Source organism: Typopeltis vanoorti, chromosome 3, assembly GCF_054136105.1.
Source record: "Typopeltis vanoorti isolate ZY-2024b chromosome 3, IOZ_Tvanoo_1.0, whole genome shotgun sequence".
NCBI lineage: Eukaryota > Metazoa > Arthropoda > Arachnida > Uropygi > Thelyphonidae > Typopeltis > Typopeltis vanoorti.
Window position 1 is genome coordinate 126,693,342 of NC_143551.1, and position 14,127 is coordinate 126,707,468.

At 36.4% G+C, this 14,127-nt stretch overlaps 1 protein-coding gene across 1 annotated transcript in view; it reads right to left on the minus strand.

Moving 5' to 3' along the window:
- The window catches only part of LOC150108543 (KICSTOR complex protein SZT2-like), a 1,022,772-nt gene that overhangs the window by 715,127 nt on the left and 293,518 nt on the right, over positions 1-14,127 (minus strand). The window contains exon 22 of the mRNA XM_090390485.1: positions 684-1,005. Coding sequence (XP_090246611.1) covers positions 684-1,005 — 322 coding nt within the window. The remainder of the gene's footprint in view (positions 1-683; positions 1,006-14,127) is intronic.

Below are 14,127 nucleotides of genomic sequence, written 5' to 3' on the forward strand. Positions count from 1 at the left end.
GCTTTACAAGAGGTCACTCATGACCCTGCTGATCACCTTTCTCTTCATATATCCCTTAACGATATTGTCTGCAACTCATTCCTGGTGATGTTATTCATTCAACTTGATTTATTCTCCTGACTGTGTGTATGGTCTGATATTGTCTACCATCTTCTATTCATTGCCAACATCTTTCCCCTTCCAGATTCTTATGCCATGGCAATGCTCCAGGATGGCTCATCACTTTGTCATAATCACCTGCTTTGTAATTTGACATATATCCCTTCTTATACGAATATTCTCCACATCCATCATCTTCTTTAAACAGTGGCAATGAGACTACCTAGGTTATCGTCAAGTTCTCTGTTTACTTAATCTAGCATTGAAATCTACTCTAGTGCGTGCTGTCTTCAAGTAATTATCTCTTAACAACTGTATAGATTTCATGTATGATACCCAAGTATGATATCAAGAGCAGAATAGCCTAGTTTAAAAAAAAAAAAAAAAAAATCAAGGCATCACACTATATGTTCCAAAGATTAAAGATGCAATTAAGCACTATAATAGCTAGGCAGCTGTTAGATACCATGTAACCTATAATTTATATTAGGTTCACTGAGTAGTTAAGGGAAATATTTCTACAAAAAAATACAATAATGAATTTATAAATAAAAAACAAACATATTTTAATAAATAATACTTGCACTGAATTAATGTAGAAAACAATAACTCTGTCTGCTGGCACTTTGGTAGAAGCTTTACTACATCAAAAGGAAAAGAAACTTGAGAAATATTAGGTTCTGGAAACTGTGTTAGCAGAGATATCTGTGAGCGCATCATATCAGGAGTTGATCTTGCTGCAGATATCATGGACTGATGCATATCAGCAAGAGTGGGTGTGGCAGATGAAGTAACTGGAGGAGCATAAGGTGTTACAGGACATGGTACAGCACTATTTTGACACATAAGACTGAGATGCTCAACTGTTACAAGGTTTGATATACATTCTAAGTCCAGTGGATAAAACTGAAAAGACATGAACAGCCTCAGATAAATAAGACTATCTTAACTTAACTAAACTTTTATCTTAACTAAAGATTAACTCAAAAACAGATGTTCACGTGATCTTTTAATGTGCCCTTTTGGCATGTCTTGAATAATCTCCGGTGGTTGCTGAAGAACACACTAACAAGTAGGGATAAAGAGGTTACTATTCCCCCATATAAGGCCACATCTGGACACCCAGATTCTGTGGGAATGAAGCAGTGGAGATGACCAGAAGTGAGTGTCACAGGTCTATAGAATGCTCCCTATGAGAATAGCTTCGCAGTCTGCGAGTTTCAAAATCTAGCTAAAAACAGGAAACATGATAGAAGCATATAAGTTATTAACACTTCCATTGCCAAGCTGAAAATTGGAATTTTGTGTGGTGGCCAAATTTTTTTCATTTTTTTATTTAGTTAGCGACGTCCACGCGATAACGCGCGATCGGCCATTTGGTGAGAACTCGCATCGCGCGATATCGCGTGATTGGCAATGAACGTGTTAAAGGGGTTTTATAGGATTGACATCAAAGACTTTTTTTCCAGTACATAGCAGGAAGAGAGAGAAAAAGGGGTCACTCATGGAAACTGTATAAGAGTGTGGAAAGTTTATTTTTCACTTGGTCAGACTATAATAAATATAGTTTAATCCTTTATCCAAGTGTGCACAAACATAGTTTGCACCTAAAAGCTTCAGGACTGGGGTAAGGTAGTACAACACCGGGAAACTCATTGCAAAGGTGGAGCAAGCTACCAACACTCCTATCTCAGTATCTCCCATAATGCAAAACACATCTCCTTGCAGACATGTATAATGTTATGCATTAAGGGAAGGGCCACTACCCAGACTAGTTTTGACCTTTATTGAGGTCTCTTCAGTGGGAGCCAGGCCCAAGTGGAGATACCAGGCAGAAGCATTAGCAAGGTCATCTCCTCCTATAGGAGCTGCAAAACGGTGTGCCGCCTTTTTATTAAATTACTCTGGATTTAGAGAAAGATATTGAAAGTTTATTTTTCACTTGGTCAGACTATAATAAATTTAGTTTAATCCTTTATCCAAGTGTGCGCAAACAAACTTTGCACTTGAAAGTATCTTCAGGACTAGGGTAAAGTGGTACAACACATTAACTTTCAACATCTTTCTCTAAATCCAGAGTAATTTAATAAAAAGGTGGCACACTGTTTGGAAGCTCCTATAGGAGGAGATGATCTTGCTAATGCTTCTGCCTGGTATCTCCACTTGGGCCTGGCTCCCACTGAAGAGACCTCAATAAAGGTTGAAACTAGTCTGGGTAGTGGCCCTTCCCTTAATGCATAACATTATACATATGTTTTGGCAAGGATATGTTTTGCATTATGGGAGATACTGAGATAGGAGTGCTGGTAGCTTGCTCCATCTTTGCAAGGAGTTGCCCGGTGTTGTACCACTTTATTCCAGTCCTGAAGATACTTTCAGACGCAAACTTTGTTTGCGCACACTTGGATAAAGGATTAAACTAAATTTATTATTGTATAAGAGTGTGGTTAACAAGGGTGGGGAAATCAGTAGAATGGGTTACTAGAATGACAGTTAAGGAGAGATGTGATAGCAATTGTGTGAATAATGGCTAATGTATGAATAATGGATCTTCTGCAATGAGACTTCAGATTCCATGGAGATACCTTTATAATAATAACAGTAAATAAGAAACAATCAGAACAAGAAGATGGGGAAAAGTACTGAAGTTAGTAATAATAATAATTCAACAAGGTTTGTGAAACAAACATATGAAACAGAATATGCAAAAATTAGAACATACGAAAAGAGGAGTAAGACTCAATAATGAAACTTGTGCTTGCTGATGGACTCACACTATTTCAAGTTTCCAGGAGAAAAAAATTATAAATGTGATAAATGTAATACAGAAATAGAAAGGAAAAGTGAAAGAGACAGTACTGGAACTAATGACTTAGGTAGACACAACTACAGTATTAGAAAGGATATGGAAGACTCTTGGAAAAAACAAGCAAAAAAGAAAGAAAAGTAACAGAGCAAAAACTGTTCATTTATTACCCAGATACAACAGTACTGAGTTAAGAAGTAGAAGGGCTATGAGAGAAAATTATGCAATGTGCAGGATGGGGTAGAAGAAATGAGTGATTTTGGATATGCAGGGTGAGTTTGATGGCAAAAAATGACTTGCATAACAAGATGGACTATTATTGAATGGATTGGCATCTAGAGTCTGGAGAAATAACTTATTGGGGTAAGACCTAATGCAGAGAGTCAGGGAAACTAGACCTATAGAAGGAATGATGAGAAAGTGTAAGTTTGGCTATATGCAAATATGATAATGTCAATGAGAATGCCACTAAGCATGATTATGTATCTGGCAAAAAGGTGGAAATATACACTTTGGGTTTAGACTTTTTATATGTATCTGGGGAGGGAAAAGAAATATTTGCTAAAATGAAAAAAAAATTTATGTCACTTCTGGTAAACAGAAGTGACATAAATCTATTAAACTTCTGAATGGGTGCTAAAAGATATCGCCTGACAAAATATATTCATTATATGGAAGGTGGAGAGAGAACACAGGGAGCATATATGGAAGTTGAGTTTGTGTGCAGTTTAGAAAGAGTGAGAAAGCTAGAATTTTCTGTCATAGAACTGTGAGTGAAAGTATGCTTGTTGAAGTAGTGAGTGCATCTAGTGTGTTTGAGTTTAAGAGAACATATGACAGGTGGTGTGGGCATGGTCTCTCGATGAGTCAGACTCTCTGGAGGTCTCAGATAATGATAATAATAATAATAATAGAAACACTGAGTTGATTTCACCATGGGTGAATTCTCCAATTATATAACTTATAGCCTAACTACAGCATACTAATGTGGTTCCATAAAAATGAGCTGGCACAATTTCTAAGATAAAATGCAAAATTTTGTACACCTATAAAAATGAGTTTGAAATCAATTGAATGTCAATCAATACACTATTTATAGTATATTCAGCATATTCATAAGGTCAAGTACTGAAATGACAGTTATCTTAACATATCTTTATGCAGTAAACAAAGTTCAACACTTCAGGCCTTCAATAAACAGTGAGTGATTACCATTCTGCTTACTAGAGGACAGCAGCACCTTGGTGAGTTTCATGTTTAGTTTCTCAAGTAAGATTCTAAGATTATATAATTTTCAGTCAACCCAGTGTTAACAGACTGCACCTTACAATATTATATGGAATGAGATTCACACAAAAAGCATGAAGTGCATCCATCAGCTGTTAAAATACTGTCCGACCAGAGATGCAAGACCCCCTTAACACTTCTGCACATGGCAGGAGTGTTGAGGGGTGTATTATCAGAAAATCCATTCTGATAATAGGGTAATCAGTGATGAGTGTTTATTATTATATGTCAAAAAATTAGCTTTCTTTTATGAAAATTCTAGTTTTTAAAGTGGTACTATTTTGCTTGTACAACAGTTGGAAAATTTTATGTATAAAGCACGTGATTTCACGTGTTGGTGATGAAATCGTATCTTGCCTTATTCCTTTCTCCCCTTCAACGTGACTTGACTCTTCTTAGCACTGTGCCAGCCACAGTTCTCACATGTGTGGTCAGACAGTAGTAAGAATTATTAAGGGAGGACTCACCTATTCCAGATTATTATCAGAAATGAATGCACACAATTTCAAGTGCCAGTTGGAGCATCTCAATCGTTACTAAGTCAAACAGTCCAAGTGACTTTGAATTCCAGAAGTCCAACTGGTTTCTCTTTTCCAATTCTACTGACCAAGTTAAAGAGATATAGGACTATTTTCTATAAGCAATGATCTAATGCAAATTATCCATCTATCAACCAGGTTTATGAGATAGCCCTTTCCACTTTCCCACTCTTGATCTTTAACTAGTTCTCTTTCTAAATATACCACAGAAGTCACCTCTTCTCGTAAAAGCAGACCATAATCTTGTGCAAAGTTTGCTCTTCTACAGAATGCCCTTCAGTCAGCCATTTTGAACCTCATATCCTTCAGCATTAATTATTCATCTACAAATCTAATGCTAATCATCCAGGACTGTATCTTCTTTACCAGTCTGACTGTTGCCTTCATTCCCCTGATTTAAATGCTTGCTTCAAGAGAGTTACTGAAATTATCCTCAATGAAATGAAAGCCTTCTGAATGTTTATTGTACAATAGTTCTATTTGTAATTTTTTTTTAACTTTTATTTTTATTTATTTTTTTTTGTTATTTATTTATTTTTTAAACTTTTTTTTTTTTCACTAGAGGGCAGGCTAGATAACAGATTGATAAGCAGCTTAGATTCATTTTACCTTTGTAGAGTACAAGGGCATACAGCTTGTTTTCTTATACATATGTATTTTTCTGACCATATGGTTTTGACTTGGAAAATGAATAGACATGCAGGAGTATCAAAGAAACGGGAACGTATGTGAAATTATAAGGCAGGTGATTATAATAGTCTAAGATGTCAACTTGGAGAAGTTTCATGGAGGGAGGAATTGGAAGGCCAGGATATCATTAGTGCGTGGGAAATTGTGAAAGAATATTTGTTAGCAGCAACAGTAAGTTGTATACCACGAGTGAAGAAGAGGACACAATTTGGAGTAAAGTGGATGACAAACAATATTAAACAGGAATTGCATGCGAAAAAAGAGGCTATGGAAGAGATATAAGGAGACAGGTGAAGAGAAGATGCATGAAGAATATAAGACACAAGCCAGAAGAGTGACTAGTATGGTAAGGAAGATGAAACTGGAATATGAGAGAAGATTGGCCCTAAGAATCCAAAGAAAATCCTAGGGAATTTTTTAGCTATGTGGCAAGTAGGAGGAGAAATGACTGTGGAAGAATGATATTGTGGGATAAAAATGGGAATAGAGTGACTGATGCAGCGGACATAGTGAAATTGTTCAATGAATACTTTATTGGAGTATTTTATCCTGGAGGAGTCAGTTTTAATACTAGAGGGATAGGGCAGGTTTAAGGTTTAGAGGTACAGGAGGAGGAGAGTGTGTTTCAAATACTGAGTAGTCTGGATGTCAGTAAAGCTGTGGGACTGGATGGTATTTCACCATGAGTTTTGAGAGAATGTGCTAGGGAACTGACAGTGCCTTTGACCTGGCTTTTCAATGAAAGTCTGGCTGCAGGAAAGGTGCCCAATGAATGGAAGGAAGGTATGATAGTGCCGTTGCATAAGGGCAGTAGTAGACTGGAAGTGTCTAATTATAAGCCAGTTTGTGTGTCATCAGTAGTTGTTAAGATCTTGGAGAAAGTAGTGAGGGACCATATACAAATTGGGCAGATGAGGGTAACGTTATCTGTGAAAGTCAACATGGATTTGTGAAGGGGCGTTCTTGTTTTAGCAATATGCTAGCCTTTTATAATAAAGTTACAAGAGCATTAGATGAGGGAAAGGCATATAGTGCCATTTTCTTAGACTTAGCAAAGGCATTTGACAGGGTGCCACATGATAAGCTGATATTTAAGTTGCAGCACATGGGTCTGGATGTCAGATTGGTCAACTGGATTCAGGATTGGCTATCTAATAGGTATCAGAGAGTTGTGTATGGTGGGGCAGTTTCAAGTGGAGTCCCATAGGGTTCAGTACTGGGACCTGTATTGTTTAACCTTTATATCAGTGACATTGTTAGTGGATATTTGAATAAGCTAGATAGATGGGCAAATGAATGGGGGAGGGGGGGTCGGTTTAATGCAGCAAAATGTAAGGTCTTTAGATGTGAGAAACATTGATGGGAAGCTGCATACTCTATGGGAGGAGTTATACTGGAGGAAGTAGGGGGAGACAAGAGATCTTGGGTTGATGATTGATAGAAACCTGAAATTTAGGGGACATATTGCAAAGGTGGTGAAGGTAACACAGAGGATTGCTGCAATAATGAGAAGGACACTGACTTGCAGAGATAAAAGGATTATCATTCCATTGTATAAGATTCTGATCAGACCACACTTAGACTATTGTTCTCAGATTTGGTCCCCAGGATTTGAAGGGGATAAATTAACTGTGGAAAGGGTACAAAGGTGGATAACAAAGATGGTTTGAGGACTGTACAGTGTTAGTTATGAGGATCGGCTGAGGAAATGTGGACTGCAGAGTTTTGTGGATAGAAGGAGAGGTGATATGATTGAGACTTTTAAACTGTTGAAAGGTGGTTACAGGGTTGACACTGGGGAGTTCTTTCGCTTGGTTGAACAGTGGGAAGGAGTAATGACAAGAAGCCATCCCTGGAAGTTACGAAAGGAAACCGTGAACAAGAGGGTGGTTTCTTTGCATGGAGGGTGGCTGAACCATGGAATGCATTGCCTGATGGAGCGGTGAGAGCGAGAACAGTCAATGGGTTTAAGGAGTAGCATGATAGACTTTGTGTTTCTTAGGGTCCTCCCCTCGATAAGTCTTGATAGACTTTGTGTTTCTTAGGAAGGACCTCCCACAATGAGTCTTTTGACACCATGGAGGCCTGGATAATAATGATGATGACCTCAATACAGGAATCGAAACATCTATTGTTATTACTTTCTTAGTATTAAGCAAAGTATTTATTTTAACATGTGTGTTTCGTCTCCCTAAATTCTCAACCATGAAATGGAAAATGCGATATGTTCTTGCTGCAGCTTCAGCAAAACTCCTTTATTCAGATTTGAAAAAACTGGCAATCCTAATTATGATGCTATTTTATAGTTTGAAAAACAAATAAAGAATATTCTAAAATTGACTCAGAGAGCCTGAGATAACTACTGTGGAGCTCAAGGGCTCTGCAGAACAGAGGTCAAATCTGACCAGATTTGACACAGTGGCATTCTTGCTATGCTATCTTATAGTTTAATTTCTCCCCTTTGTAAATGGGTCACTAGTTTCCTCTCTTTGATCATTTTCTATATGCCATAGTGGTTGGTTTCTCTCTTCAGATTTCTCTACCAATTATAGGAAACCTATCATTCTTTTATCCACATTCTGGATAAAAGAATGCTAAATAGATAAAAAGATGTATGTTTTTATCCACTCCTTTCCTCCTATGTCAATAACATCTCACTAACCTCAAATTATGCAGAAGTCCTGATAGTATCCTAACTGTAATCAAAAGTTGCATTCCCAACTAATATCTATCATCCTAATACTCAGAAGATAGTTTTGTTTCTGCTCATCATTCAACAAATCTTCCAAATCATCCAAATGATCCAAACTTCAATATCTTCCACAACCACTCTTAGAGACATATTTCCCCACCATTCTACAGTGGCAGTTAGGATAATCTAGTGAACAATACTACCAAAACAGTCTGTCTTCTTCCTCTTAAGATTTTTCCTAACCTTCAATAATACTTAGACATCTCCAGATCAGATTTCTTTTCTTCAGCTGACTTTCTAGCCTTTCGTGATATATGCATGGCCACCTCAGCTTTGTCACATTTTAGCTGCCAGGAAGTTCAATGTAATGACTGTCTTCAAGTACAAATTTAATTATCAAATCACCTTACCATGCTACTTTTTTTTATATCATAACTAACTCACCTTGTTATTATTATTATTCATTGATAACTAATGAATTTCCAAGCTTTCCTTCCTGTTAATGTTCTCCTTTTTCTTTTCTTAAGTCTTGTTAATGTTTCTCTGCTCTCTTTAACTCCCAGGTCAATTCTCAAATAATTCCTTTCAATCTGGAAATTTCATGTCAATTTTTCTTCACTTATGCCACAAATATAAAGACTCATTTCCAGGTTCCACATTATCATTGTCCCCAGCTTTTTATGCTGCTCTATCATTTGCCAGATTTTTGGTGCCAATTTTAAAAACAATGTTAATTTAACAATATGTCTTAAAATATATTAGCAAATGTACTAAACACAATAAAATCAGTAAAAAACACAATAATATAGTAAAAATACACTAATCTAAAAACTCAATCAATCAATGGTCTGTTGTGGATTTTTTTTTTTTTTACACAGAAGAAAACATTTGCAACTCCATTATGATTGAGCCAAAAATTTGCCAATCTTACAGGAGTTCCAAATTACACCATTAAGATGGTCAAATTTTTGGCTATCAATCACAATGGAGTTGTAGATGTTTTCTTCTGCGTAAAAAATCCACAACAGATCATAAGATCTAGTGAAATAACTGTAAAGGAATACCTAAAGTAAATACGCCATGGCAAAATTTGGTGAATCTCAAGTAGTTGTAATTGATATTTCTAAAGCCTTTGACCGGGTCTGGAACAAAGGCTTACTAAGCAAACTTCCATCATCTGGACTGTCTCAGGACTTCTATAGATTGTCAGCTTTCTGTTTGGACGCACACTATGCATGTGATGGCAGATTGCTCCCTATCCTCTCACCATCCAACTAAAGCTGGAGTCCCACAAGGTTCAGTTCTCTCACCGACCTTCTTCTTTCTGTATATCAATGACTTACTTCAGTTGACCTCCAACCCAATACACAGTTTTGCAGATAACAGCACATTGCACTCCTCCCTTTCATTTGATAAACCTTACCCTACACAACTCATTTCAACCCACAGAACACAACCACAACTTCCCTTAATTTGGACCTCCAAGCCATCCTCCAATGGGGCTCAAATAACCTAATCAACTTCAACGCAAGTAAAACCCAGTTCTGTCTTATTTCCCACAAAAAAAAATAATCATTTTCCCCCAGTATTATTTTTGATAACACTCAAATTCCCAGACAAGATGAAATGTCTCTTCTCAGAATTATCTTGACATCAGGCCTCTCCTGACGTAGACACACCACAACCATTGCATCCTCAGCTTCCAAAAAACTAGGATTTCTCTTTCACTCAAGATGTTACTTCACCTCAAAACAGATGTTAACCTTAAATCACAAATCTGCCCAGATATCGAATACTGTTCTCATATTTGAAGTGGGGCTCCTAAACGCTCCCTCAAAATGCTCAACTCAATACAGAGGAGAGCAATTAGACTGATAAATAATCCATCTCTTCCCAACTCACTCACCCCACTTTCACACAGACGTTTAGTCTCTGCAATTTATATATTCTATAAATATTTCCATGGAAAATGTTCATCTGAAATACCGTCAAAAATTCTCCCACTCTGTATGTGCCCATTGGAACACATACAGCTGCTGCTGCCCAACATCCTTTCACAGTACACCTGGAAACCTACAGAACAAGTTTCTTTTCCTTCTCCTTCATCCCTGCTACTGCTGTACTATGAAACAGTCTTTCCCCCTGATGTATTTCCCAAGGAATACAACATGCAGGCTATTAAATCGAATGTCAACAAGTTTCTCCTTTCCCATCCCACTACCCACATACTGTAATAAAGTACTATAGGTTGACCAGCCAACCTCTCATATACAGGCCCAACATAAATAAAAATAAATAAATAAAATACAGCTGACCCTTGAACAACAGGTTTAAACTGCACTAGTCCACTTATTCACAGATTTTTTTTTTTCAATAAATATATTGGAAAATTTTTTGGAGATTTGCTACAATTTGAAAAAACTCACAGATGAACCACATAGCTTAGAAACAGAAAAAAAATAGAAAGAAAAAGTTAGGCATGTCATCTTCTTCTTCTTTGAGTGCCATCTCCTATCGGAGGTCGGCGACCACCTTGGCAAATTTTGAGCGATCCTCAGCTACTCTAAACAGTCCCTCAGAGCTCATGCCAGTCCACTGTCTGATGTCTGCCAGCCAAGATTTTCTTCATCTTCCTTGTCCTCTTCTTCCATTTATCTTCCCCTTTATAAGCAATTGAAGAATTTTATATTTTTCATTACGAAGTAGATGACCAAGATATGCAGTTTTCCATCTTTTTGTGGTATCTAAAAGTTCATGTGATTTCCTCATTTGTTCCAGTACTTCCTGATTGGACGTTTTTGCTGTCCATGGGATTTTTAACATTCGTCTGTATAACCACATCTCAAAGGCTTCAAGTTTTTTTATTGATGTTGTCTTCAAGGTCCAAGTTTCTGCACAGTACAGCAGTATAGACCATACATAGCACTTAACCATGCGTACTCTGAGCTCTAAGTTTAAGTTGCGGTTACACAGTGTTGATTTCATCAGGAGAAAATTTTTTCTTCCCATTTCAATTCTAATTTTTATTTCCATTTCTGGATTGCATTCTTCATTTAACCAGCATCTGAGATATTTAAACTTTGTCACTCTTTCTATTTGTTTCCCATTTAAAGAAAGTGATGAATTAAGTTTCTTGCTTATGACCATGAATTTCGTTTTGGTAATATTTATTTTTAATCACATTTTTTCACTCTCTTCATTCACTAGTTCCAGAAGATTTTGAAGATCCTGAATATTGTCAGCCAGGAGAACTGTGTCATCAGCATATCAGATGTTACTGATAATTTCACCATTTACATTAATCCCTTCCTCTCTTCCTTTTAAGATTTTTTGAAATATGGCTTCTGAGTATATGTTAAAAAGAAGAGGTGACAGCACACATCCTTGCATTACTCCTAGTTTGATGTTAATGGGGTCTGTAATAATGTCATCAACTTGAACAGATGCCTTTTGGTTCCAATATAAGTTTTGAATGATCCTGATGTCTTTACCATCTAATCCAATTCTCTTTAATAGTGCAATCATTTTAGTATGATGGACTTTCTCAAATGCTTTCTCAAAGTCAATATAGCAAATGAATACTTCCTTGTTTTGATCAATACATTTTTGGAATAAGAGTTGAGAGCAGAAAAGAGCCTCTCTGGTTCCCAAACCATTTCTAAAGCCGAACTGGGTATCACTGATGGTGTCTTCACATTTTCTGTATATTCTTTTTTGAATTATTTTCAGGAATATTTTGAGAACATGACTCGTTAGGCTGATCATTCTATAGTCATTACAAGTTTTCGCATTTGCTTTTTTAGGTAGCATGATGAAGGTCGAGTGTAACCAGTTCTTGTGGGAATATGCCTGTACCATAGACCTTATTAAATAGCTTTACTAATATAGCAATGTTGTCACCTTCTAATAACTTTACTATTTCTGCTGGTATTCTATCAGGGCCTAAGGTTTTACCATTTTTAGCGGATTTCAGAGCATATTCTACCTCTGATCTTAGAATGCATGGACCGTCCATCTGTTCATAAGTATTTTCTGGGTTCTGTCTGTTATCAGAAAAGAGTTCTTCTACATATTTCATCCATTCTTGTATTTTGTCATCTTTTTCAGATATTATTTCTCCCTTTTTGTTTCGAAGGACACATAGTTGTTTTTTCTTAAATATACCTGAGGTTCTCTTTCACCTTTTTGTGTAGATTAAAACGGTCATGCTTTCTTGTAGAATTTCAATTTCTCTACATTTTTCATTCATCCAGATTTCTTTTGCTTCTTTGATCTTGCCTTTAATAATTTTTTGAACATCTCTATATATTTTGTTGAACTGTGATTTTTATATGATCTGCATTAATCCATGAGAGAAAGAATTTCGTCGGTTATCTAATCTTCCATTTTTACTGCTCTATCAGGACACAAGGTATTGGTACATTTCTCTATGAAGACAGGTTTTAATTTGTCCCATGATTCACTAACCCACATGACATCATTTTCACATTAATCACATGACATCAATGGTTTTACCATTTTTAGCGGATTTCAGAGCATATTCTACCTCTGATCTTAGAATGCATGGACCGTCCATCTGTTCATAAGTATTTTCTGGGTTCTGTCTGTTATCAGAAAAGAATTCTTCTACATATTTCATCCATTCTTGTATTTTGTCATCTTTTTCAGATATTATTTCTCCCTTTTTGTTTCGAAGGACACATAGTTGTTTTTTCTTAAATATACCTGAGGTTCTCTTTCACCTTTTTGTGTAGATTAAAACGGTCATGCTTTCTTGTAGAATTTCAATTTCTCTACATTTTTCATTCATCCAGATTTCTTTTGCTTCTTTGATCTTGCCTTTAATAATTTTTTGAACATCTCTATATATTTTGTTGAACTGTGATTTTTATATGATCTGCATTAATCCATGAGAGAAAGAATTTCGTCGGTTATCTAATCTTCCATTTTTACTGCTCTATCAGGACACAAGGTATTGGTACATTTCTCTATGAAGACAGGTTTTAATTTGTCCCATGATTCACTAACCCACATGACATCATCATTCTTGATAAGTGTTATCTCTTCAGATCTTGACTCAATTTGTTTCTTATCTCTGGGTTTTTTTAACTTTCCTAAATTAAACCTTTTTTTTTGTTGATGTTTCTGAAGTATAGCTTTCAGTCTAATTTTTAACAGTGTCACCAGTAGATTATGATCAGAAGCAATATCCGCACTAGGATAGGTTTTTGTGTGTCTTATGGAACTTCGAAATCGTTGATAAATTAGCAAGTAATCAATTTGGTTTCTGACTATATTTGCATTATTATCTTGTGGTGATCGCCAAGTATATAGCCTTCAGGATGGTAGCTTAAACCATGTGTTTGTGACTATTAGCTCCTCTTCTTGGCAGAATTGAATAAGACAGTCTCCTCCCTCATTTCTTGTTCCCAGTCCATGTTTGCCAACTATATCTCCACTTCTACCTTTCCTAACTTTAGCATTGAAATCACCCATGATGATGTTAATATCATGTTTTTTTGTGTTTTTCATTAGTTCTTTTGGTCATAAAATTCTTCGATCTCGATTACTCTTGTCAGCAGTAGGGGAATAGACCTGTATAAGATTAATATCTAGTGGTTGACCTTTTAGTTTTAATAACATCATCCTATCTGAATAGGGGATGAAGCTCAACAGTGACTTATTGGCATCTTTGTTTAATATTATTCCAACTCCATTTTGATGGTTGTTTTCACTACTTCCAGAGTGGTACATTGTCATGTCATTAATTTGAGTTTTGCCTGATCCTGGCCACCTAACTTCACTCATTCCTAAAATCTCATTTTCAAGTCTTTTCATTTCCTGAATAGCATTTCTTAGCTTACCTGCTTCGTACAGGGTTCTGACATTCCAAGTTCCTAGTTTTAGTGAATGCACCATTTTAAGCCCGTAGATTCTTCGCGCCCCCTGTCCCATTTAAGGGATGCCAGGAACTCAGAGTCATTTGTGTAGGCATGTCATAAATGCGTAAAATA